Here is a 26,316-nt window from a genome sequence, read left to right on the forward strand (position 1 = left end):
TTTCTCTAACTTCATTGATGATTAAAATCATGATAAATTTAATAACTTCTACTGTAAGATATTCTGAATTTAAGAGAAGATAACAAGAAAGGACATAAGGAGGAATATATCACCCCTTATTTTTGACCAATAAATCCTCAGATTAAAATTAAAGGATTACTAAAATTCATACTAAAACAAAATAATGATTAGATACTAGAATGTATGCAAGAGTGAAAGCAGCATGGCAAGATAAAAAGAGTCTAAGTTTTAGAAACCAAAACAACCCCAGAAAACTTTACATAACTGAAAAGACCAAGGAGTAAGTAGAGAAAAATCAATAAAGAGGGACCTTTTTATTACATATTTATAAAATAATAGTATAATATAGTTATTAAAAATGGAGACGAAATTTTTTATTTTTGGTTATCTCATGTTTTGCATTCAATATTTCGATCTTCACAATTTTTCAAAACTTGCTTTTTGTTATCCAAAGTGTTCTCCTGCAACCTCTACCCCACCCACCACTCAAAGCACAACTGAATAAACTATCCAATAGGTTCTAGTGAAAGACTTATTATCAAAGAAATTAATCCAATAACTCATGAATAAAGACTGTTTTCAAAGAAATACAATTAAACAATATGAAGCATAATTTAATCTTTCTGATTATTCAGAAGGCACCTGAAGATCATATTGTGCCATTTTCCTCATGCTGTGTGTTTAAGTGCTTCTAACAGAATTCTGGTTAGTGAAATTTTGAACAAAAAAATGTTTCATATGCACTGCACATAGCATCAAATGACTACAGTTACAATATGGGAATTTTGATGTGTACATTTGCACTAACTAGGGCGTAATTTATAATATGCTAAGAAAACTGTAAAAATTAAAATTATAAAATGAGTATTTTTAGCACATTTAGTAATAGCTACTTGTTTTAAACTATCATTTCATTTTTGATGATGAAATTATATTTGACCATAATTAAAGAACATACAACTTTAAAATAACATTTAAAAAACCACAGTTACAACAGAACTATGTTACATTAAATGAAGAAAGGAAAGTCACACACATGTATTGAATGGCACCGAGGTTTTTCAAAGCCATTCTTTTGAAAGGCTTTCAATCCACCTTTACATATATCAATTTAACAAATGTCTCTACTCAGTGTGTTTGCATAAAGAGGTGAAATCACTGTTGATCACACAACTGCCTGACAACCATTCAATGCTGATCAGTGAACAAGTATTTTTATTTGATTATCCTGACAACTGTAATAATTGAGCCACATCTAAATATTCAGATGTGCCTGTCCAACTATTCAACTGCAGAGAAACGCTCAACTTAAAAAAAAGTGAAACAAGCAACAACTGGAAATGGCTGAATCACTGTACCTTTTAGACACAACCTTAAATCTCAGTTTTGCTATATATACTATGTGGTACTTTTGGATTCAGTAGTTGGGGTAAAAAAAAGTTTCTGTATTCAAACGTATCTACAGAATGTCAATATAAAATGTGTGAATATATACATTTAATACACACACACACACGCACACACTCACATATCTAGAAACCAGCACTTAACCACATCCCCATTTCTCACTAATGACTCAATGAATCATTTGTTACTTTCAGACCAGCTTAGATGCTATAAGGCTGCAACATATGGCTAAAGAGGTCAAACACAAGCACCCACATTCAAGCTGGATTAAATTGTTCCTCCTCATGATTTCTGACAAGTAGTAATACCGTTTATATAACAACTGTGTCTTAATAACTTAGAATTCAGAGTATAAAACCAGTGTCATAAACATTTAACTCTCACTGTTTACAGAACGCTCCTCCTTCCATTCTATTTCCAATAACGGTAAGAGAGCACACCAAACTAGGTCACACTGAACTGTACAAACCATCTGTACTCTTAATCCAAACAAACATGTGTTAACACATTCTGAAATGCTGCATCCTTTGATTTCTTCATCTTTTCTATTGCCCGATGCAGATCTTGTTGTTGCACAGGCCGAATTTCATCTTCATCATGGCTAAAATGCAAACAAAACCACCAAATATTCAAATAGCTTTAGAATACACATCCCTAAAATATTTTACTAAGATTAAAAATCTCTTTCCCATCCAAGACCCCAAAGACAACCAGAATTAAGAGCCTCATGTGAAGACTTTCAGGAATGATCTATGCATCTACAAATCTTAAGAGCTTTTTAAAAAGCACTGACTGCTAAGAGGTACGAAGCTAAAATGGCTGGCTATCAACATTATACCTATGGCAACTAAAATCAAATACATCACATAAGAATATAAGTAAAGAATATTCTCATAAGGTGAAAATGTTATATAAAGGAGTGTCAGTTTACCTAAATGGGAATATAATTCCAGTCAAAGACTCTAAAGTTATTTCCATGAAAACTGGAATTAAAAAGTAGCATTCCTAGGTATACGTTCATGTACATGTTTAGCTTCTGATGAACTGCAAATAAAATCCTTTGCTAGTATTAAAACACAACTAAGCTAAGTTCTCCCCAAGTCAATAATGAGAAAAACAAAATAGAGTATACCTCCTTTGCAATTTACAAACAGGGAAAAACATTCAGGGAAAAAGTTATGATAACCTAAGTCTATTAGTCAAATTTTTCATACTGAAATACAACATTTTCTGGACTTTGGGGACAGCAGAAAAACAGGACTTTCATTAGTAAGGTAATTTATTTAAGAAAAATTTATTCATAGGTTGTTTTTTCCCTCCTCTGAATCTTACATAAAGAATAAAAACCTTTGGAGGGCAGATTCTTGGCTACAGAGATCAAAAGTATTCCCAACTTTAGTGCTAGAGTAGCTGGATCAATCTGGCAACAAATAAATCGAGTGACCCTCTCCATGAAGAGGCCCAAGGAGCACTCAAGACAGGTCCTGAACTAGTGCATACATGGCTACTAATTAACAGGGTAGCTTTCATGCAAACGTTCCTATACCAAAGGAAACTTTTAGGGAAGCTTGCTATGGCGATGCACTGTAACTAAACATATGAATAAAACAAGCAAACCCAGGTCACTTGGAGTGAAAGCCTCAGGGGGATGAGAAAGGGAGACTTAGAAACAAAGGGACAAGAGGTGGAAAACTCATTCAACAGAAGCCGTCAAAACTACACTGGTTTGCTGTGTCAGAAATTCTTCATTGGCAGGTCGGTATTTTGAACAGGGGTTTAGAAACGCAGTAGTACATGGGTTCAGGGCAAGTGGCCTTTTGGGAAACTTCCTTAAGGGACATGGTTCCTCAGAGCTGAGTTACTCCAGTTCACCAGTATCTTTGCTGGAATAAGGGTGGTCCAAAATTGGTTTTGCAAGCTCACGGTACTTTGAAACTGGTTTTACATGAACTTTTTTTGCAGCGACAAATGGTTTCTTTGTTTAGTAAATACATTACTGTTAACAAATTGAAATTTAGTCCCCAGCAATGTCCTCCCATTTACGTGTGAAATTTCTGGAAGACCAGGTACTCATTTCCATAAGAAATGAAACTTAAGAATTTAATATACAAAAGCAATCCTAGGGTACTCGAGAACCCTGTTTTCCTAGCAGAGATGGGCAAGCCTAAGTTTCTGCCAGTTTCTGTGATCCAGCTCATGGACTTCTAGTAGAAATTCAGCTTTTATTTCTTCCTCTTCATTCCAGACCCTCCCCACAGTCCCCTAACCCTAATTCATTTTCAGAACTTCCTTTTAGAAAAAATGCAATAAATAAAGTTGAGGGGCAGGGTGTTAATTCCAATTTAACTTTAATTCCATAAGCAAAACTGGTATTGTAAAGCAAAATAAAAGAAACTAACCTAAAAGCTCTAAAAGGGTTTGACTAACATTAGAGATCAACTCTAAATACACATACCTTTCTTCTGATGTAGAATTAACATATTCCCTGACACAGAGGAGGGCAGCATCTCGACACATCTCTTTTAGGTCACTTCCTGAAAACCCATCAGTTTCCTGGGCAACTTCTAGCAGGTCCACATGCCTATCCACCTTAAACACATATAAAACAGGCTTAAAAAACAAATACAAAATATACTGCAGGGGCAGGCCCCATGGCCAAGTGGTTAAGTTCGTGTGCTCCGCTTCAGTGGCCCAGAGTTTTGCCGGTTTGGATCCTGGGCAAGGACCTAGCACCGCTCATCAAGCCATGCTGAGGTGGCGCAAGTAGAAGGAACTACAACTAGAATATACAACTATGTTCTGGGGGGCTATTGGGGAAAGAAGAAAAAGAAAAAAAGACTGGCAACAGATGTTAGCTCAGGGCCAATCTTAAAAAAAAAAAAAAAATGTACTACTGTTCAACGTTAATTTAAAAAATAAAATAAAATAAAATATACTGCAAATGGTATATCCAAACACTCTTTTTAAAAGATTTTATTTTTTCCTTTTTCTCCCCAAAGTCCCCTGGTACACAGTTGTATACTCTTCGTTGTGGGTCCTCTAGTTGTGGCATGTGGGACGCTGCCTCAGCGTGGTTTGATGAGCAGTGCCATGTCCGCGCCCAGGATTCGAACCAACGAAACACTGGGCCGCCTGCAGTGGAGCGCGCAAACTTAACCACTCGGCCACGGGGCCAGCCCCCAAACACTCTTTTTAGAATTAAAGAACATTAAGCATATTGAACTAGCAGGAGTGGAGAATCACTAAAAAGTATTTTCAGTTTCTGGGAGGGTTTTTTTTTTTAGCCATAAAGCTTAAAATTTGAAATCTAATTTTCATTAATTGTCGTTATGACCAAAAGAGTTAAATAAGTTTCACTACATATCTCATGGAGTGAAGAGGAAGAAGAGGCATTTAAACACTACTAGATTCACTGCAGTACCTCTTAGGAAGGTCCTCTTTTCTACAATATGCTCAATGTACTTGGCACATAGCCTACATCATTAAGTCCCAAATCTGTAACAGAAAACATATTCCGCTGAAATATTCTAACATTCAGTTAGCTGTAAAGTTTTGACATTTTACCATCTCAACACTAATTCAGCACCTATAGTCTTGCTCCCCAACCTAAGCTTAAATAGTCAAGCCAATTAAGTGATTGTCCTGGGCACATAACAAACTTGGGATAATATCATCATACTAAACTTACTGTAGATTAAGAGAAAATGAGTAAGAAAAAAAGGTACTTATAATAATTACCATCTATTAAATGATTCCTTTATGTCATTCACTGTGCTAAGCACCTTACATGTATTATTCTCATTTAATCTTGTCAGGTAAGTATTCTCATTTTCATTTTCAGATAATAGTGAGACCTGGAAAGGTTAAATAAATTGTCCAAGGTCACACCACTGCCAGAGCCAGGATTTGAATACAATGCAGTAGAGGTCCAGCTGTATTTTTCCCCCATATAGCTAAGCACTTGTTTTAACATTTACCTTACGCCATTGATTTAAAATACCAACTTTATTAGTTACTAAATTCCCATTTGTTTTTGTGGAAGTGTGGAAACCCAGTGTTTAAGTAAGAACAGCAACTCTGCACAAGGACAAAAAACTGGGAGGTGAGAAGACATGGGGTCTACTGTCAGCTTTGAAACTGGGACCTCACATGATAGTGTTCTCATTCCTAAATATGGGAGTTCAATAAAGAAAAATCATATTCTTCGATAAAAAGAGAAGTGAACCCATAAAGTAGGTGTGGAACAAGCAGCAATTATAAACAAATAAATAAACTGAAATAAGCTTTAATATGTAAGCAGTAAAATAATCATTTAATTTGGGGTAGAAAAACCATGTAAAGACTAGGCCGGTGAAAGACAAGATTAGACTGTATAAAAAACCAAAACGTAGTTATTTGAAATTTATAATAGTCACACTCTGTTGAAAGGGAAAATAAAACAGGCTGGGTGCGACATTTGAAAGGAAAAACCCCAAAAGTTGCAAGTAAAAGATTGAAAAAGGTACACAAGGCAAATATTAACCAAAAGAAAGTGAATGTAGCTTCTATTTACATCAGATCAACAGATTTTTAGTTGAAATGCATAATTGGAATAGAAATCATTACATAATGATAAAAAATAATTCATCAGAAAAACCGAACAATTCTGCACTGGCATATCCCTAATAACACGGCCTCAAAATATAACAGAAAAAATTAACATAAATTCATAGAGAAATGGAGAAGTCCACAATACTGGGAGATTTTATTTACTTACTTTTTTTAAAGATTGGCACCTGAGCTAACAACTGTTACCAATCTTTTCTTTTTCTTTTTTGCCTTTTTATTCTTCTCCCCAAAGTCCCCCAAGTACATAGTTGTAGATTCTAGTTGTGAGTGCCTCTGGTTCTGCTATGTGCCTCACGCTGCCTCACTGTGGCCTGATGAGCAGTGCCATGTCCGCGCCCAGGATCTGAACCAGCGAAACCCTATGCCACTGAAGTGGAGCATGCAAACTTAACCACTCGGCCACGGGGCTGGCCCCTGGGAGATTTTAAACTTATGTCTCATATACTGATACATCAGAAAATAAGTTCCTACGGTTAGTTAAAGTTAGCACCTATGATCTAATTAATAATGTACACACATAAAACTTAACTAACTGCTTATAGGAATTTTGTATAATTTGAATATTAGTCCTTTGTTGGTTACAGGGTTGCAAATGTTTTCCCAGTGGCTTGTTCTTTCACTTTGTTCATGTTATCTTGCCATACTTCTAGAAGCCTTAAGGCTGATTATAGTCAGACTTTTCTTTCCTTTGTACTTTATTTTTTGTGTCTGAGAAACTCTTCTTACACATGTACATAAAAAATCAAACACATACAAGGATCCAATTTTCCTACTGTTTGTAATAATGAAAGAGTAAAAATAACCTACACCTACACGTGTATTATGTTTCTATCCACATGTATTCATGGAACTGATCACACTACCAACTTCAGGACAGCAGGCTACCAATGATGGTAACCAGGGGGGAGATACGAAGACAAATATATTAAGATCATCTCTTAAATCTGGGTGGTGGATATAAGGTTATTTGTGTATATGTTTCAAATATTTCATAAATTTAAAAAGTTACTTAAAAAGACCTTCCAAATTCTACTTGGAGATTTAAAAATCACTTCTCCTCCCTAAAATAACCAACACCTCCACCCTATCCTGTGACCACTCCTTTGTTGGGCTACACCATGTTCTAACCACTCACAAATCTTGTGCATGACAGGTGATAAAATTCCAAAGATGAATAAAACAAGTATGAGAAAAGGAGAAAAAGGAGAAGATTCCAGTCACTAGGGGAGCAAGATTACCTCACACCATAATAGTTGCACACCATAATGGTTAAGAGAAAGGCTCCATCACTACTTTGCTATGTGAGCTCGGACAACTTAGTACATAACTTCTCCGGGCTTCAGTTTCCTCAACTGTAAAAGAATACTAACATGTACTCTTTAGATGAACTGATGATTAAATAAAATAATGTATATCTCACCACAATGCTTGGGACATAGCAAGCACTCTAAAAGTAGCCCTTTTTATATGATAATAGCTATTAGATAAACCATGAAGTAATGAGAATTATTTTCATTAGGCAACTTGCAACTTAAAAAAGGTTTTGAGTATTGGGAGCAATACTGCACTAAATTAAGAGACACAAAATAGCTTGTTGAAAGAAGAACATTTACTTGTGTGCAGTTATTTTATGTACACTCTGTACTTGCACGGTACTATAAGTATTTTCATGTATCATTTAATTTACATTCTCAAAATGATTCTATGAGATTGTTGACATTATCTCCAATTTCCAAGTGAGAAAAAAGAGGAATACAGATGCTAAACAGTATTCGCCCAAGGTCATACAGCAGGGAATGGTCAAGCCAGAATGGGGAACCCTCAGGTCTGTCTCCAAAGGCCATACTTATTAACCATTCCTGCTATGTTACAGAAAATCCATAAACTGAAGTTAGTTTGTATAGGGAAAAAATCCTATTTCCTTACTGCAGTGTCAAACATAATGCTTGTATGAGGTATAAATTTTTTTAGTTCTAATTCTTTTTATACTTGAAACTTTAAGCCAAAACCCCTATACTGTCTTCTATGAGCGAGCTGCGTAAAGGACCTATCAATAAAGAATTGTGAAAGACTGGAAAACAGTATCATTTCAAAAGCTTTATTCTTTTCTTCAGAGAAGAAAGACTCATAAAATATAAAAGCCTGGTAGTCTATTTGCATCAAAAACCCTAATTCTGATCAGCAATATATAAGCATGACGGTGCTCAATTCATTAAATTAATGTGTGGTGCTACTGACTCAAGGCATCTTTTAACCAAATTACATTAATTTCTTTCAGATTCTATTGAAGTAACAATATGTCTTGCGCGTACAAATACCAGCTAGTGGGAAATCAGCCGTTCCCATGTCAGCAATTACCCAGAGAGCATTCATATTTTGCATCATAAAAGTGATTAGAGACTAATCCTTTGTGCTTTCATGAACAAGAAACAGAATGCTAAAAATTCCCTGTACCCATGACAAATGTAATGCTCAAAGAATTTCCAAAAATACTACTGTTTAAAAAAGCAGAATACTGACACCAAAGTTTAAACTAATGTGAAAACTTAAGATAGCCATACTTTACACAGGCTACTATGGGACAGAGCTTAAATCTCATCATTTATATTCATCATCTGTATGTAAATCATCTAGATCTACATTAGACCACATATGTGTGGTTCAAAAATGCTAACTTCCAGTCATGTAATACCATCCTTCATTAAAAGTTTTTTAATTAAATAAATGTACTAGTTAACTTGTCTCTGCAAAACCGTCATCAACTACCTTCTAATAATTCCCAGCCTCATCATAGCCACCCTAATTCAAAAGAACTTGTGACACTATTTTATCCACTTTGTTTTCTTCTCTGAACTGTACACTAATGCCTATCTTTGTTAAAGGTTTAGCAATTAAAGGTGGAGTTTTTTGTGTTAGAAAATATAACAATGCTTTTTAAGTGTGTTTTATGTAAACAGTACTATAAATCATATCTTTTTGAAAGCAGTTAACAAATATTCAATTAAAAGGCCAAAAATAATTTGTTGCTTTCTCACTCATCTAAGACAGGAGTTCCTTGCCTAGAATACATGGAGGGTTTTAGGAATTTCTCTGAAATTATACAAAACATTTCATGTATATATACAGTTTTTAGAGGAAGGACTACACAGCTTTTATCTCTTCATTAAAGGGCTCTATGATCCCCAAAATGGTTAGTAGCCAATGATCAATCTCTGTAATTTGCCAGGTTCTTTAAACTTCTGCAAAATAGCATATATGTTATATTGATATTTTTTAAAGAAATACATGAACAGAACACTACTGAAAGATACAAGAGAAGACCTGAACAACCAGAAAGACATAAATGCTTTTGGGTAGAAAGATTCAACATCAAAAAGATCTTAATTCTCCTGAATTATGATCCACCAAAAACACTAGTGTTTGTTTTTTCTTGAATAAAACAAGTTAATTCTAAAATTCATACAGAAAAATGAGCAAAAATAACCAAGAAACTTTGGGTTGGGGACAACAAGGAGTGCCTAGCCCTACTTGCTATTAAAACTTATAAAGCCTCAATAATCAAAATAGTGTGGTACTGGTGCATAAAGACATAAAAGACCAATCACCTGAATTCAAAGTCCAGAAACAGCCCGTACATATAAGAATTGAGTATACAATAAAGGTGGCATCACTAATGAGAAAAACGACTATTCAACAATTGGTATTGGGAAAACTAGGTATCCATCTGGAAAATCAAAAGCAAAGTTTCATTTATATTTCACACGAGTATCTGGATATATACCAAATATAGCAAAGATTTAAATGTATAACATAAAACCATAAAGGACATCCAGATAGTATGTATCTCCTAATGGAAGAATATAATTTTACTTAAGTAGTAGTCCTGTTTCCCCTCCCTGACAACCTGAATTTGAATCTCATCCAATCTCTTGATCCAACCACCAATTTTAGAGGAACAATTTAAGTGCAATGAGCAAAATTCAGACTATAGAAAAATCTGGACAAATTCAATCTGGTTTTTTCAACAAATAAATTGAAAGGGAGTGGGAGGAAGGAAGAGAGAGAGATAAAGGAAGAATCTATAGCTTGTAGATTAAAAGAGATTTTAAAGCTATCAAATAATTGCAAATTATGAACTTTATATGGATCTCAAGTCAAATACTTGGTTAAAAAAAGACATTTAGGAGTCAACTGGAAATTTGAACAGACTAGATATTCAATGATAATAATGAAATATTGTCAATTTTTTGTTAGGTATAATAATGGTAATGAGGTTAGGTTAAAAAAAGAAAAGAATTCTGTCTTTTAGAGATAAAACTAAAATATTTAGATGAGATATGATAGGAAAACACGGGAGGTGGTGAAGCAGATAGAGTATGGATGGAGCAGAATTAGCCATGGGATTGATGGTGATGCAGAGGAGGAGCAAAATCATTGAATTACAAGTATCCCTCACCATGGGAATCCATTTGGTTTCTCAGTCTGGAGAGCAAGCTCAAATAGTGAGTTTAGGTATGAAGTTTAGGAAAGTGATGAATACCATGTTATTAAAATATACTTGGTTATAGAGTTTTGGGAAAAAGAACAGCCAAGAGTTGCAAAATTCCTTTACAAATGTGGAAGTGGAAAAGCCTTGTTAAACTTAGATTCAAAACCCAGAAGCTATAAAGAAAAAAAAAACACCCTCGTAAAATCAAAAGCCAAACTCGGAAAAATATTTTCAAATCGTATAGACAAAGGGCAAATCTCCCTAATACATCAGAGTTCCTAAAAATGTGTAAGAAAAAGAACATTGCATTAGAAAAATGGGCAAAGATTATGAACAGTTACTTCACAGAAAAAAATTCAAGTTCTTAAGCATACAATGATCACTTCATCCCTAAAGAATGCAAATTAAAACTACAATGAGATACCACTTTCTACCCATCATGTTGACAAGGCTATAGGGAAAGAGGCACACTAATACTGCTGGTATAAGAGTAAACTGACACAATTTGGCAATAGCTACCAAAATGATAAATATCTAGCAATCCCTCTTCTGCAAAATTCACCCTACTAATATTCCTGCACAAGTGTGAAATGACATATGTACAAGGTTATTCAATGCAGCATTTTATAATAGTGAAAGACTGGAATCAACCCAGATGTCCTTCAATATGGGACTGACTAAATAAATTAGGGTATATCCACACAAAGGAATCTTATGCATTGTAAAAAAAAAAAAAAAAAAAGGAGAGAGAAGAGAATAAGGAAACTATAAGCTAATATGGAAAGATCTCAAAGATAAGTGAAAACAGCAATGCACCAACACCATACACAGTTTAATATGATTTATGTAGAAAAGGGGAGATGAATAACAGTGTATTTTAATTTGCTTGTATTGGCGTAACACCATCCGAAAGGAGACAGAAGAAATATAGGAGAAGAAGTGAGACTCTTTCCTGCATACTATTTAATATATATTTTTAAATTTTTGAAATGACTATATTACATATTTTTAAAAACTTAAACACAAAAGCTATTTAAGATTTTGATTGCCATACTTTTTAAAATCTAAATTCCATCTTCAAAAAATAGTGCAATTAAATAAAAACCAGGGCCCGTCCCGTGGCTGAGTGGTTAAGTTCACGTGCTCCACTGGGGTAGCCCAGGGTTTTGCTGGTTCAGATCCTGGGCGAGGACATGGCACTGCTCATCAGGCCATGCTGAGGTGGCGTCCCACATGCCACAACTAGAAGGAGCCACAACTAAAATAAACAACTATGTTTTGGGGGGACTTGGGAAGAAAAAGCAGAAAAGAAGATTGGCAACAGTTGTTAGCCCAGGTGCCAATCTTAAAACAAAATAAAAAAATAAAACCCAAAAAACCCCCACAACCTCCGTACAAAAATAAGCATATCTTACATGACTGGAAAACAGTCTGAAAAATATTAAAGAAGATTTTACTGTGATGATATAAAAACACATGGCTTTTTAAACAGCAGATTATCTTTAATTAGTTCAAATACACCACAGTTATTGAGTTACATGAGCAGCCAAGAGTTTTACAATAATTTACGTCAAATTCAAAGCTACATTATTCTCAGGTTCCTTTTTCATGTCTCTCTAAAATGATTTTATGAACATAAACATCACATTTATAGGACAGGGAAAAACTGCATTTTTCTACTTACATTTTCATTTTTCAAGATGAGTTTCAGGATTGCTTCTCTTTGTTTTAGAGCCTAAAAAAGGATAATTTCCAGTTAGCATTTTTTAAAAAACAAGTTCAACTAGTTTTCCTAATATTTCTTCCTTCCCTCTTAGCTACCTGACAATACTTACAGGAAATGAAACTCTGACAGAGGTCATGGAAACTATTGGCTAAAGTATGGTCTAGATTCTAGACTCTACAGTAATCATTTGTGGCTGTCCTACTGAACGATCTTATTCTGAATCCCCAGTGCCTAGTGGAATGTCTGGGAAATAACACGCCCTTAAATGTTTCTTGAGTGAGTAAATGAATACTTGTGACTACCAGGGTCTTTCATCTGCAGCTCTGCAAATCTCCTTTTCTTCATTTAGGAAACTTCTAAAAACTCACCACTGCCATAAAATTTTACCAGTAAGTGGAAGAGATGGCCACGATACCCCTTCAGTTCCTCCATTTCAACATGTAACTTCCATGTTCACTAATTTACATTAGTGAACTTTAATTTAGCCCTGATAATATATTTGTTTATATGCTTGTATGGTCTTCCCCCCAGTGATGCCTTATTATTACACCAGAGAATAGAAACTTGTATAGAATCCCTTACATATACAGTAAATATAAATGCTTTTAAAAAGTATTGTGGCTGAACGCATCTCTTTTCCCACAACTACTGAAAAAACAGAGCTGGTTACAATGAGTATCAAATCAAATGACCTGAAAAACAAAACCAAACCCCGCTGTTTCTGTAATTCAAGTGCGTTACGTATGAAGGTTAATTTGGTATGTTATGTGATCACCAATAACTACTTTTTGTTAATAAACATCTATCTTGGAGAGACATTTTAAGGTAAGGTTAATCATAGACTTTGACGTCATAGTTATGCAACAAGAAAAATAATAGCCCAGTATGTGTGCGTGTGTATTTATATTTGCTCAAAACAGAATGAAAAGGGGCTAAAAATCTCAGTTTCACATTAACAGTATACAAATTTATAACAAATTTGATAAAATCTGTTACAACCCATTTTGATAACTCACACAATTAACATATTAAACTCACAACTTTAGTAAAGGCTACTTTCCATGCTGTTGTATCCTATGTTCTATTCCACTGTACATCAAAAATCTGTTTCCTATTGGACTACAGGCAGAGATTCTATCAAGGTAATCTCCACCTTCAGAACCACTGAGGTAAATTAATTTTAAAAACAAATGTTCAGTTGTCTTGCTAACAAAACGGAAATTCTTATGCAAAGCATACAAAGTTCATCTAAACCTGGCAGCAGTCCACCTTCCACGCCTCGTCTCCATCTATTTTCCAGATGCCCTAACTGAACTACCCCCAGAAATCAGAAATAAATGTGTGCTTCCACATCTTTGTTCACTCTGGCAGGAAAACTCTTCCTTGTCTCATTTGACTATCAGATTCCCACCATCCTTCAAGGCCTACCTGGATTCTATAAATTTCACTAACTCCTCAGATAGAACTATTAGTTTTCATTATCACCTCAGGTTCTCACAATTCTTTAAAAATGCCCTTGTAAAGTACATTTTACATTATTTATTTATGTGTCTGGCCTCCCAGCAACATAATTCTTTGAGGACAGGGGCCACGTCCCATTCACCAGAGCCTAGTGTGTGTCTGACACATATTAATGCTTACTAAATATTAGTCATACTAAATAAATTTTACACACTCTTACATCAAGTTAAAAAATCTCCCCATTGATTTATCAGGTAAATTTTCTAAGAGAGTGGTTAAGCATGTGCATCCCCTCAGATGAACCAGACGTTGTAGCTGTAGCAAACAGGTGATCAGAGTAATTTTATAGAGGCCACACTCATCAATTTTAGAAAACCAGGTTTACTGCCACAAACTAATCTGATAAATTGTAGAATATAAAATGGGACAAATGATTTTTAGCCAGAGATTATAAATGGCATGATCATATTTTTATTTCAAAATTTAAAAGGCATGACACTAAAAGTTCCTCTACATGGCTATACATGTAACATGCTGATTGTATGGAGCATACCTTCTACTACCAACCATGTTTTATTTCCCTTTCTTCTCCAATCTAAAGGCAGACAAAATTCAAGATTTAAGGGTTTTGTGCAAAAGTTATAGAGTATTAATAAGTTATAATCATCTACTTGAGGATTTTTCTTAAGTAATAAAAAAGACTGTTAGAAAAAAAATAGTACTTGTTTAATATCACTCTCTCATTCGAGTTCTTAAAGTGTAATCTCTTAGCTACTGGTTAACCATTAATTCTGTCAGAGGAAAACACTGATTACAACCATCAATAATTAATCAAATAAATCCCAGTTGTTCTTCCTGTCAGGCCTTTTGAACGCAACAATTCTTTAACCTCAATCTCCCTAATTTTGTCCTATGCTAAACCAGAGCTATAATTTAGATTTTCTTATGTGGCTTCCATAGATAACTTGCTACATTCTAAAGAAAAGCACTAAAGTGGCTAGGCAAACGAGGTAATCATATACTTTGAAGAGAAGCAAACAATATTGATCTTAGAAAAAAAAGAAATTAAAAAAGTGAGGAAGAGAGTGGAAAGGATAAAGAAACAATCGTGGAGATTCTTGCTCTATTCCTTCTCTACTTGTCATAATTAAGTTCTGTTAAAAAAATCATTCTCTTCTTAAAATCATAGGTAAAGACTTGTAAAAAAGTGAATATTTAACTTTATAATAACATTCAAAAACACCTACAGGCTGGTTGATATGAAATCTCGTAGGCATTCTTCTCATTATAGCTGAGTCAAGATCCTGAGGACGATTAGTAGCTCCCATCACTATAACCTAAATATACAAAGAAAATACAAGGCATTAAATCTACCAATAATACTCCTTTTAGGTTGCTATTACTAAGGCTTAGAAGGTATAAAAAAGCAATGGCATTTAAATCTTCTATAAGAAATCTGATTTTAATCCAGTATTACTCAAATATTTATAGATACAAATTGAAGTTAATCGTAAATAGATGAAATGACAGCAAAGCTGGTAAAACTGAAGCATTGCAATGGTTAGTAACTAAAATAATTATTATTCAGTTACTGAAGAATTATAAAAAATTTTAAAACTACTATATTTTGCAAAATACAGTTGTTTAATTGGCTACATGGTCATTTATGTTACAGCTTGGGAATATATATGACAGGAATCTTCAAGTCCTTTAATAATAATAGTAAGGAAACACTTCCCTTAAGGCTGAAGATTCTGGTACTAGTAATAGATATAACGTATTTTTTCCTCTAGATTTCCCATCAGCATCCCATGACACTATCAGCACTGTGGGTGATAGCTTCTCAATGCTAATAAAAACTTAAGCAATCCAACTCTAAACAAGAGCAAGAGAACAAAAACAAACAGCAAAATGCTGGGTAGAATTAAAAAAGAAAGGGTTGGCCCCATAGCCGAGTGGTTAAGTTTGCATCCTCCACTGCAGCAGCCCAGGGTTTCGCCAGTTCAGATCCTGGGCAGGGACATGGCACTGCTTGTCAGGCCACGTTGAGGTAGCATCCCAAATGCCACAACTAGAAGGACCTGCAACTAAGATATACAACTATGTACTGGGGAGATTTGGGGAGATAAAGCAGGAAAAAAAAAAAAAAGAAGAAGAAGATTGGCAACAGTTGTTAGCTCAGGTGCTAATCTTTAAAAAAAAAATGCTGGTGGCCCTGCCAATTTCTGGGTCTATGTTACTTATTTATAAAGGAAGCAGAGATGAAAAATCAACATGAACAAAGACAAAGATAAACAAAACAAGTTAATTTCTGAAGGGCTTCAATGTTACCATTACTGTAATAATAATGCTACCCATAATGAAACGTATCAGTATTCTATGGAAACTTTTATTTCTTTAACATTATTTTATTTCAGCCTAAGAAGTCTCAGATCTTTGAAATAATCTAAAATCTAACTCCAGAACATTTTGAAAGATCCACTCAATCTTATATTCTGCTTCTACTCTTTATATTCAACAGCCAAATTACTTTCGATTAACTGTGAGAGGTTGCCACCTAGAGGAAACAAATATAAATACAAATATAAATTTGAGAAATGTTAGTTCCACAAGATAATGCAATTTTTTATTTGGGTTAAGTGGTCCTAAAATCAAAATATTAAATGCTCTTACCTGTTTTTTTTTTCTACTTTCTACAACTCTACAAAATTAATAAGAAAGGAAAAATTTCTACCAAATGTAAAACAAAGTCTTAAAAGTGATCAAATGAATTGTGTAAGACAAAGGATGAGTATAAGTATATTTTGAGACAGAGTATATTAACTGTTAAAAGAGAGATTCTAAGCGACATGAAGCTTGCTGAAGACTGACCATATTAGGTTGCAGAGAATCACAAAAGGCATTGTAATTGAGGCAATACCTGAAAAAACTTGAAAAATAGGCTGCATTTTGAGAAACATTCTAGGTAAACAAACAGCCTAAAACAAAACAAACAAAATACAAAAACCCAGTATGGAAGATGGAATGCTAAAAATTAGGATCAAGGAATCCAAATACAAATGCGTACAGGATAATAACAGATATTCCTAATGAAAAAGCAAGAGTGACTGAAATCACTTACAGTTTCACTTAAAGAAGCAAATGTTAAGGAGTGATTTAAGGTAAAAACAGATAACCTTTATACATACATTAATTCTATTTAATGCAAATGAGCTAAAATTCAAAATGGGAAGCAACAGTAATTTTTTAGTACTTAAGCAGCAAAATTAATGCACCTTTTAAGTATTAGTTAAGACTTTTAAATTTTTAAAACAAAATATGAGGAAACTATCATGTTACATTTTAAATAATCAGATCTAATTTTAGGCCTCATAACTTGAACTATGTCAATGAATAGCCTAAAAACAGTGTTAGCTTTTATGTCTCACGTCTTCATCTCAAGGTGAAGAATATGGATTTCCAGCAATGGTAATGGGTTTAATTGGGCCATTCAACTATTTCTGTTTCCTTTGTAGCTGTATCATACACACAAGAAAGCTAGCCCGATACTGGGCTTCATCCCTCGACATAGAAGAGACAACTTTAGAGAAAAGCTAACTGGTTCGTATGAAAGAAGAATATATCTAAAACTTTTATTCAAATTAGTAATATCCATTGTAACCCCCTCAACACAAAAAAACGTTAAAACAATTGTTAATGGAGTTTACTAAAAAAGCAACACCTTTATTTGCTCCCTCAAATAAAAACTTGTCATAATGAAAATTGTAAATACTATAAGTCTAATAAGGAACTATGGTTCTGAAAACTGAGTTTTAAACCATGCTGTATCAGAGCTATGCTGTGGGGCTCTGGATGAAGAGGCTCTGGAGTATACTTCACCCAATTGTCTCTCTTTGGCTTTAAACAGGTGAATGTTATACTCTAACAGGATGTAATATAATATTAAACTATTTTCTCTTACATGGGCTAACTATTCAATTGTCTAAGTGCTTTAAAATATTATTGCTTAGGACAAGAATTAGCTTTTGGAAAGCTGTAAACTACTTCCATTGAATAGATTTATCAGAACCAATTATTAATAAAAATTGTTTCTATTAATGTCACCTAAATTCATCTTTGTTGTGCTTTTTTCTCTAATCATCCAACAAACACTAAAGGCAACTTTCCCTTACGATGAAATTATACTTTCATAAAGGGGATGTAGAAGGACATGGCTTAATTTTCTTCTTGAGAATGAAGCAGTTCAGACTTTTGGTTTACAGTAATGTGGTGGACATAGATGATACTTAAACCCTCTGGCTACAGAACACATAAAAATAATGAAGTATAAAAGAATTAAAATAATTGACAAATCTGCAAAAAAGGTAAATGAATTAAGCTGAAGCCAGCAGTGAAGCTTATGCATAAATGAGGTAAGCAAGGGTAGAAGTTGCCCACATACCATATGGACAGACACAGGTCTTAGAGAGTAGGGTGTGCACTGGACACCATACAGGCCAGAAAGCCCGATGAGAAACCACCCTACATAAAGCCAGGACTCATTAAGTACTGCAGCCAGAGAAACATGGTGAAATATGAGAAAATCCATTCAGCAGAGGCAAGCACTGGTTCTTGGATAGACATATAAACTCATAAACACACATGAAATCCCTCAGATTTCATTGTTCACAGCCAGCTAACACGGATCTTAGACCTGAATTTACCTATTTGTGTTGGGAAAAAAAATCTGGCAGAAGATAAACAGAAAATCTTCTTAGAGCAATAGATCTTCAACATAGATTCCAAAAGTTCACAAAATGCTACCAAACATGATTTTTCCCATGAAACCAAAAAACACAGAGGAAAATAGCCACCATAAACTCAAACAAATGACAGAACCAGATTACAAAGAGTCATAAGTTAGAATTATTTAATACAAACCATAAAATTAGTATGTTAACATATTTAAAGGAATAAATAATAAAAAAAATCATACAGCAAATTCTTATGTATCAAACATATACCAAGCACTAATATAAGCACTTTATTCAGATTAATTCTTTAAAACTGTACGGTAATTCCGAGGTAGACACCATCCTTCACTTTTTATAGATATTACTCCCTCTATACAGATACAGAGCGGTTATATAATTTGGCCAAGTTCCCACAGCTAGTCGATGCCAAGGTTCTTGTTTTCTAATCCAACTGGAAACACGAGCTGATGGGCAAGAGCCCATCAAAATTGACCTAGCAGACTTGAAAAAGAATTTAAAACAATTTCCAGAACTGAAAATATAATAACTGAAAAAATAAGCTCAATGAAAGGGTTAAATAGCAGAAGAGATTCAACTGAACCCAGAATGATCAAATTGAAAGAAAGAGGCAAAGAAATTACTCAGAATGTAGCACAAAGAGAGAAAATATGAAAGAGAAGTTAAAACACATGGAATATAAATAAGGTACATCCAACTGGCAATCCATAACGAGATCACATGGGGGGGATGGAGAAGAAACAACAACTGAAGAAATAATGGTTGAATTTTTTAAAGAGATAAAAGATGTAATACTAAATATACGATATTCTTAAAAAGGCAAAAACAGATTACAAAATAGAAAATACCTACTAAAGTTAAAATAACAAAAGAACACTGTTAACTTTTCCAAAATTCTTCCATGAGATATAAATAGGTGATTCATGAAAAAAATAAAAAACAGAAAAATGGTTACGGAACTTCCATTTCCAGTAATACGGCAGAAAAACAAACATGCTGGATAAATTTTTTTTTCTTTCTCCTCTTCAAAGCAGACAAACTAAGTGAAAATGGGAACCCAAAGAGGTAAACTGAACAACACAGCTGGCTTTCTCTTTGGGTGCAATGCCAAGGGAACCTTAGTTTTGGTTTCACAGCCTTGCCAGGGGAAGAGACAAAGCCTAGGATAGAAGACTGTCTGGCATAAAATTGGGATTCGAAAGGAAGGTACATGTGATAGGAAGTGGGCAGTGTGTAAGTTTTAGCAACTAACAAAAACGGTAAAATGGAAATGAGGTAGGTAACATAAGAACTGAGAAGAGTCAAAAGAACACGTACAGAATACCCACAACCACTAGTCATTTCCTCTTCTTTGGCATAATGGCTCTGAAAATTCCAAGGAGAGGCTTTTATTCTCTTTTCTCTCTTCTATTGCATTTGTTTCAGGCATTTAAGCAATCTAATAACATTTTCTTCATTATGAAGCCTTCAAAATTGATGAAAATGTATACAAACCATATTCTTTCAGATCCCCATCACTTAATGATAAGTATAAATAGTTACTAAAAAGACTTTTGTAAAAAAGCCTAACAAGTAGCCCAACAAATTTTCTATCAACACTACTACCACCACCACAAGTTTAAGGCAGATTTCCTTCAAATACCTGGCAGCTGTGATCAGTATCCAATCCATCCCAGAGACTCATAAACTGAGCTTTCATCATGGCTGTAGCTTCATGGTCAGAACTTGAGCGGTTTCGTAGAAAGGAGTCTAGAAGGAAAAAATCCTTAACCTTAGAAATTAATAATGAATTATTTACTATTTATATAATTTCAAAGCATTAATCAAAAGTCAACAACTTTATGAAAGGATTACAAAGAAAAGGGTTCAACTATGCCTTTTTACACACTGTTCTGGTATAACAATTTTGGCAAATTATTGGTCAAATTAATACATAATCAATTCACAACCTTCATTTCTTTCCTAAAAATACATTCATGCCAACATATATAAAAGAAGTGAAGGATATGGTACTGAAAGGCTGGAAAAGGATCAAGTAGTATCTGGGAGGAAAGTGTGTGTGCTTTGGCTCTAACTTTCCAGGTTATCTGCATCCTATGTATTCTTAATTATGGGGTCACATCCTTTTTCCTCACACACTTTTCCTGGTAACAAATAAAGATGACATTGGAAAACGTCAAAGCATTATTAAGTGGGAAAATGTAGGACAGAAAATGGTTTAAAACACACATGTTAGCATGCATGTACATAGGTTATACAGGGTAAAAAAGCCTTTAAGGAAATACACCAAAATGCTATTAACTTTGATTCTCTCTCAGTGACAGACTTAAGGACAATTTAAATTTTCTCTTGAATTATTCTTTGTCTTCCAAATTATCTATAATGAACATGAAACGCTTTTAAAAGGGGGAAAAACATTTTCCTTCTAGAATGAAAAGAGTGAAAGGTGGTACACATCCTAAGAATGAAAAAAAGACAGCAAACATAAATCCTAGATTTTCTAGTACAATCCTGTTTCAAATGTTTTGTCTTATATTCCCTCAAATCACTGGCATTTCTGAGTAGCTTTCATATTTCAGCATTAAAACTGCAACTTCAATTCTGTCTGTCATACATGTAAGCGGCACAAAAATGCTTTGTAATGTGCTAGGTCCAAGCTTCAAGAAAAACCCTTTTTAAAAAAGTAATTATAGCAAAAATATGTTACCATGACATGACAGTCTTGTGATGGCAAACATATACCTTCGATTTTCTTATATAGTTCCAATTTTGTACAATCTGTCCTACTGTCAGACTATGCATCAAACTAACCCATCTATTACGGATGTAGAAAATCCAGTCATTTTTAAATTGCTTATTTTTTTTAAAGACAAATTGTCTAAGTTCAGCTGCCTACTTAACCACTGTAATTCTGCTATTAATTATTCCTAAATTATCTTCATTACTAAGAAGTGGTTCTGACAAGATGGCTGCTTAAAATAATATGAAAAACTTAAAATGCTGAATAAGTATAAATACCCTAATTATATCAGTAATTAACTAAATGTAAATGGTCTAGAGTCTCCGAGAACACAATTAAGATACTAAACTGGATGTAAAAAGAAAAAAAAAACAACAACTGTGTGCTGCTTACAAGAGACATACTTTTAAAATAAGGGCTCAGAATGCTGAAAAGGATGGAAAAAGACGTATGTAAACACTAACAAAAAAGCTAGATAAAGCATTTTTTTAAAAAAGTTAACGTATATCTCCTCTGGTGTTCTGAGAGCAATTCCAATGTGGGGAGGGGGGCGTTTCCTATACCAACAAGCAATTCTCAGATACCAACAGGCTGTCTGAGAATTCAACGCAATTCTGACAATATTTGCCTGGAGACAGCATCAAATTCTAACAGGTTAAGGGTTCAGTCCTACAAGACTACCCACCATCCCCAGCCTTCCACTTCAGAGCCCAACAGCAAGCCCAGGTCATGTGAACGACCAAATGTATATTTCTTATAAATCACAACATCTGATAAATACTGCTGGAACAACTGGACATCCATACACAAAAAAACAGAGCAAGACACATACCTTATACCTTTCACAAAAATTAACTCAAAATGGATTACAGATCTAAATGTAAAAGACAAAACTATAAAACTTCTAGAAGATAATATAGGAAAAAATCTAGGTGACCTTGGGCTAGGTAATGAGTTTTTACATACAACACCAAAAGCATAATCCATCACAGAAAAAAACAGCTAAGTTGGATTTTATTAAAATTAAAAATCCTACCCTGTGGAAGACAGTGTTAAGAGAAAAGACAAACCACAGACTGGGAAAATACACTTACAAAACACATACCTCATAAAGAACTTGTATCCAAAACATATAAAGAACTCTTAGAATTGAACAATAAGAAAGAACCCAATTAAAAAATGGGCAAAAGATCTGAACAGACACCTCACCAAAGAAGATATACAGATGGCAAATAAACGCTCCATAATATGTTAGGGAACTGCAAATTAAAACAATAATGAGATACCACCACATACTTATTAGAATAGCTAAAATCCAAAAAACTGATAATACCAAGTGCTAGAGAGAACGCAGAGCAACAGGACCTCTCATTTATTTCTGGTGGAACTGCAAAATGGTACAGCCACTTTGGAAGACATTTTGGCAGTTCCTTGAAAAGCTAATTACTGTTTTACCACACGATCCAGCATTGTGCTGCTAGATTTTTACCCAATTGAGGTGAAAACATGTCCACACAAAATCTTGCATATCACTGTCGTTAGCAGCTTTAGTCATAATCACCCAAAACTGGAAACAACCAATACGGTCTTTCAATAGATGAACTGATAAACAAATTGTGGTAAGAAGATACAATGGAACTTATTCAGTAATAAAACAAAATGAGCTACCGAGCCACAAAAAGCATGGAAGAAGCTTAAATGCATATTGCTAAGTGACAGAAGCCAGTCTGAAAAAGCTACAGAAGACCATATGACATTCCGTAAAAGGCAAAATCATAGAGACAGTAAAAAGATCCGTGGCTGCCAGGAGTTTGGGAGGGAAGGAAGGATGAATAGGTGGAACACAGGGGATTTTTAGGGTGGTGAAACTATTCTGTATGATACTATAATGGTAGATTTGTCAAAGGCCACAGCACTCTACAACACCAAGAATGAACCTTAATATAAACACGGACTTTAGTTATTAATAATGTACCAATACTGGTTCATAACTGTAACAAATGTACCACACTAATGCAAAGTATTGGCAATAGGGGAAACTGTGTATGAGGGGAGTAGTATATGAGAACTCTGTACTTTCTGTTCGATTTTTTGTAACCTCGAAACTGTTCAAAAAAAGTCTAGTAATTAAAAAAAGAAAGGTTAATGAATATCTGAGATTGCAAGAAAGCAAGGAAACAAATCCGAGAGTTCAGGATAAAAGTGAAATGAAAATAAGAGTGGTAAGAACTTGAAGTGATTACACTGCTGTTTGTGTGTGTGTTTGTGTACATAACAGGTATGCATCTGTAGCATCAGAAGGTTCTGCTTTGATGTTAATATTCATGCTAAAGCCAAGATTCTCAAAAGGATGTACACTCACAGAAAGTGCAGACAAGAAACAAATTCTGCTCACCACTATAGACAGTTAAGGAAGCTTGTCTGTTTTGGCCTGGGCTCTGGGGGGAAATACGTCCATCCTGAAAAATAAAAAACCAGGACCAGAGGGGCTCTGTCTCAGGCTTGAAGTCTAAATTTGTACTGCCATTCAACCCAGGAACGTCCAAGTTGAGAAATTATCATAGAAATTGGTCCTCAGCGATTAGACCCCAGAGGTTCTAAGTTGAAGATGGAAAAACTACTCTGGATCTTCTTAGGCAACACAGAATTCTGATACAAAAACAAACCGTAAGCCAACTAATGTTAGATATGACATAAGGAAACAAATTACTATGAAAGACTTCATAATATAAAAGAGAAGGAGAATTTCAGACAATAGAACAATCCAAAAAAACTATATAAAAACAGTATGTTTAAAATTCTGAAGACATAAAAGGGGTTGAAATTCTAACAAAAGAGCAAGGTACAGTGAAAAAAGATAAATTTGAAAAAGAACCAAATAAAACTTCTAAAGTTCAAATAGAATCAACAAAATACAAACTCAATGATTGTTGAGATTAGACAGACAAGCAACACAATTGCTTTTTACAACTTACTGATTGATTTTTGAGTTGCACTATTTTGTATCAACAAAAAATTTAAAATGCTGCCAATTAAATTATAATACTAGAAGAAAAAACATTGCCAATTAAGTTATAACATGCTATCCCAACTCCAGGGATGTTAAAACGTTAAAAAAAAAAAAAAGTACAACAGTATGTTTTAGAACTGATGAAGTATGGTAGAGAGACAGATGATGAAACTGTGAAAATGACTAAAAATTAAGTAGAGAGTTGAAGAATATGTTTTGTTTTTTAATAAAATGAAAGCCATGCAGCATTCAAAAATATATAGTGGCTGAGAAATTTTCCAGAATTAACGAAAGCCATGAATCCTCAGATTAAAAATCACAGTAAGTCTTAGCAGGATAAATAAAAATAAATACAGACCTAGAACACCATAATCAAATAGAAGAACAATATAAAAATATAACAGCAATTAGAGAGGAAAAAATGGATTACTTACAAAGAAATATTAGCTTATAAGTAGAATTCTCAAAATCAACAAGAAAGACTGGAAGACAATGGATTTGTAGTTTCAAAATGCTGAAGGAAAATAATTCTGTATCATTTAAGAGTAAAGGTAGAATTAACACTTTTTCACACAAAACAGACAGAATTCACTATATTCATGATCTTTGCTGAAAGAACATCAACAGATTTCAGTAAGAAGGTAATTAAATCCAGAAAAGGCAGGTACAAGAAGCAACAGTGAGCAAAAAAAAAAGACAAACGTGGGTCTCTAAACAAGCACTGCCAGTATAAAAATAAAAATATGGAGGGTAGAAAATAAGAGAAAACATTAACAACAACATGTAAGAGATGAAGGGAACAATTACTGTTCAAGAGTTCCAAGGTCCCTGTATTATTTGGGAGGAAGGAAAGCAGAAATGATTAGCCTAGACTTTTAAGACAAGTAGGTATGCTAAATATTTCACTAAAAGAAAAAGAATATATAACTTATAAACTTGTATCAGGGAAAAGGAAATAAAAAAAGCAAAAAAGTCCACTAGATTGGTAAATAGAAAGCACACAGTAATGTGGTAGAAATAAATCTAAATATATCAGCTATCAAAATGAAGGCAAACTAACCACACTACCTGGTTAAAAGTCTTAGATCAAACTTTTTAAAAATCCAGATATATGCTCTTTTGTACAAAATGGACAACAAAAATCTAAAACAGTTGGAGTACATTGACAAGAAAGATACAGAAGGCAACAAGTAACCAAAGTACTATATATCTAAACCTATCTTTCTCTCTATTTCTATGTAGCCTATATTACATATAACTATAATAGCATAATTAATTCAAAGCTATAGTTTTAATTACTATAGCTTTATCATATATACATAACTTACTGTAACAGGAACAGAACAAAAATATTGATGATCTATAAAATATAGAAAAGTCCACTAATGTAAAAAGTCATGACATACAAAGAAAGATGATTTTATAAGTTGGCAGTCCATATGAAAAAGAATAAAATTATTAGCTAGCCCAGGGATGTAGTGGTTAATTTCTCGTGCTCTGCTTTGGCAACCTGGGCTTCACAGGGTTGGATCCCAGGTGTGGACTTACACAGCGCTCATTAAGCCATGCTGTAGTGGTGTCCCACACACAAAATAGAGGAAGATTGGCACAGATGTTAACTCAGGGACAATCATCCTCACCAAAAAAAAAAGAAAAGAAAAAAGAATAAAATTAGATTTCTACTTCAAACTATATATTTAAAAAATAAGGAGAATATGGGCATAATGAAGTAAACCAGACACAGAAAGTATAAATCATAAAGAAAAAAGACTGATAAATGTAACTACACACATTTAAATTTAAGTCTCTGTATAAGAAACCATCATAAAGTGAAAAGACAAGCCAGTCTAGAAAATATTTGCAATGATAATATGAACAAAGAATTACCATGAAAAATGCAAATAACTCCAAAGAAATGTGGTAATTTACAAGTAAGGAAACCCAAATCACTAAGCAACATGTTAAAAGATGTCCAAATTTACTAATAAGCAGGGAAATACAAATTAAAACAATGATGAGATAATTCATGTTCTTAAATTGGCAAAAATTAACAATGTGTGAAAAAATTAATTTTAGGGAGTTATGAAGGGAAACAACCTATAC

At 34.0% G+C, this 26,316-nt stretch overlaps 1 protein-coding gene across 2 annotated transcripts in view; it reads right to left on the reverse strand.

Annotated features, from left to right (window-relative positions):
- Nucleotides 1-316: 316 nt before the first annotated feature.
- ATAD1 (ATPase family AAA domain containing 1) overlaps nucleotides 317-26,316 on the reverse strand; it is a 55,816-nt gene continuing 29,816 nt past the window's right edge. For both annotated transcript variants that reach the window (XM_046654772.1, XM_046654774.1), the window contains 5 exons: nucleotides 20,106-20,212; nucleotides 14,960-15,049; nucleotides 12,210-12,260; nucleotides 3,884-4,017; nucleotides 317-2,029 (listed from right to left, as the gene is read on the reverse strand). In XM_046654772.1, the coding sequence (XP_046510728.1) occupies nucleotides 1,909-2,029; nucleotides 3,884-4,017; nucleotides 12,210-12,260; nucleotides 14,960-15,049; nucleotides 20,106-20,212 (503 nt within the window). In that variant the 3' untranslated portion in view covers nucleotides 317-1,908. The remainder of the gene's footprint in view (nucleotides 2,030-3,883; nucleotides 4,018-12,209; nucleotides 12,261-14,959; nucleotides 15,050-20,105; nucleotides 20,213-26,316) is intronic.

The sequence above is a fragment of the Equus quagga genome, chromosome 2, assembly GCF_021613505.1.
Source record: "Equus quagga isolate Etosha38 chromosome 2, UCLA_HA_Equagga_1.0, whole genome shotgun sequence".
Classification (NCBI taxonomy): domain Eukaryota; kingdom Metazoa; phylum Chordata; class Mammalia; order Perissodactyla; family Equidae; genus Equus; species Equus quagga.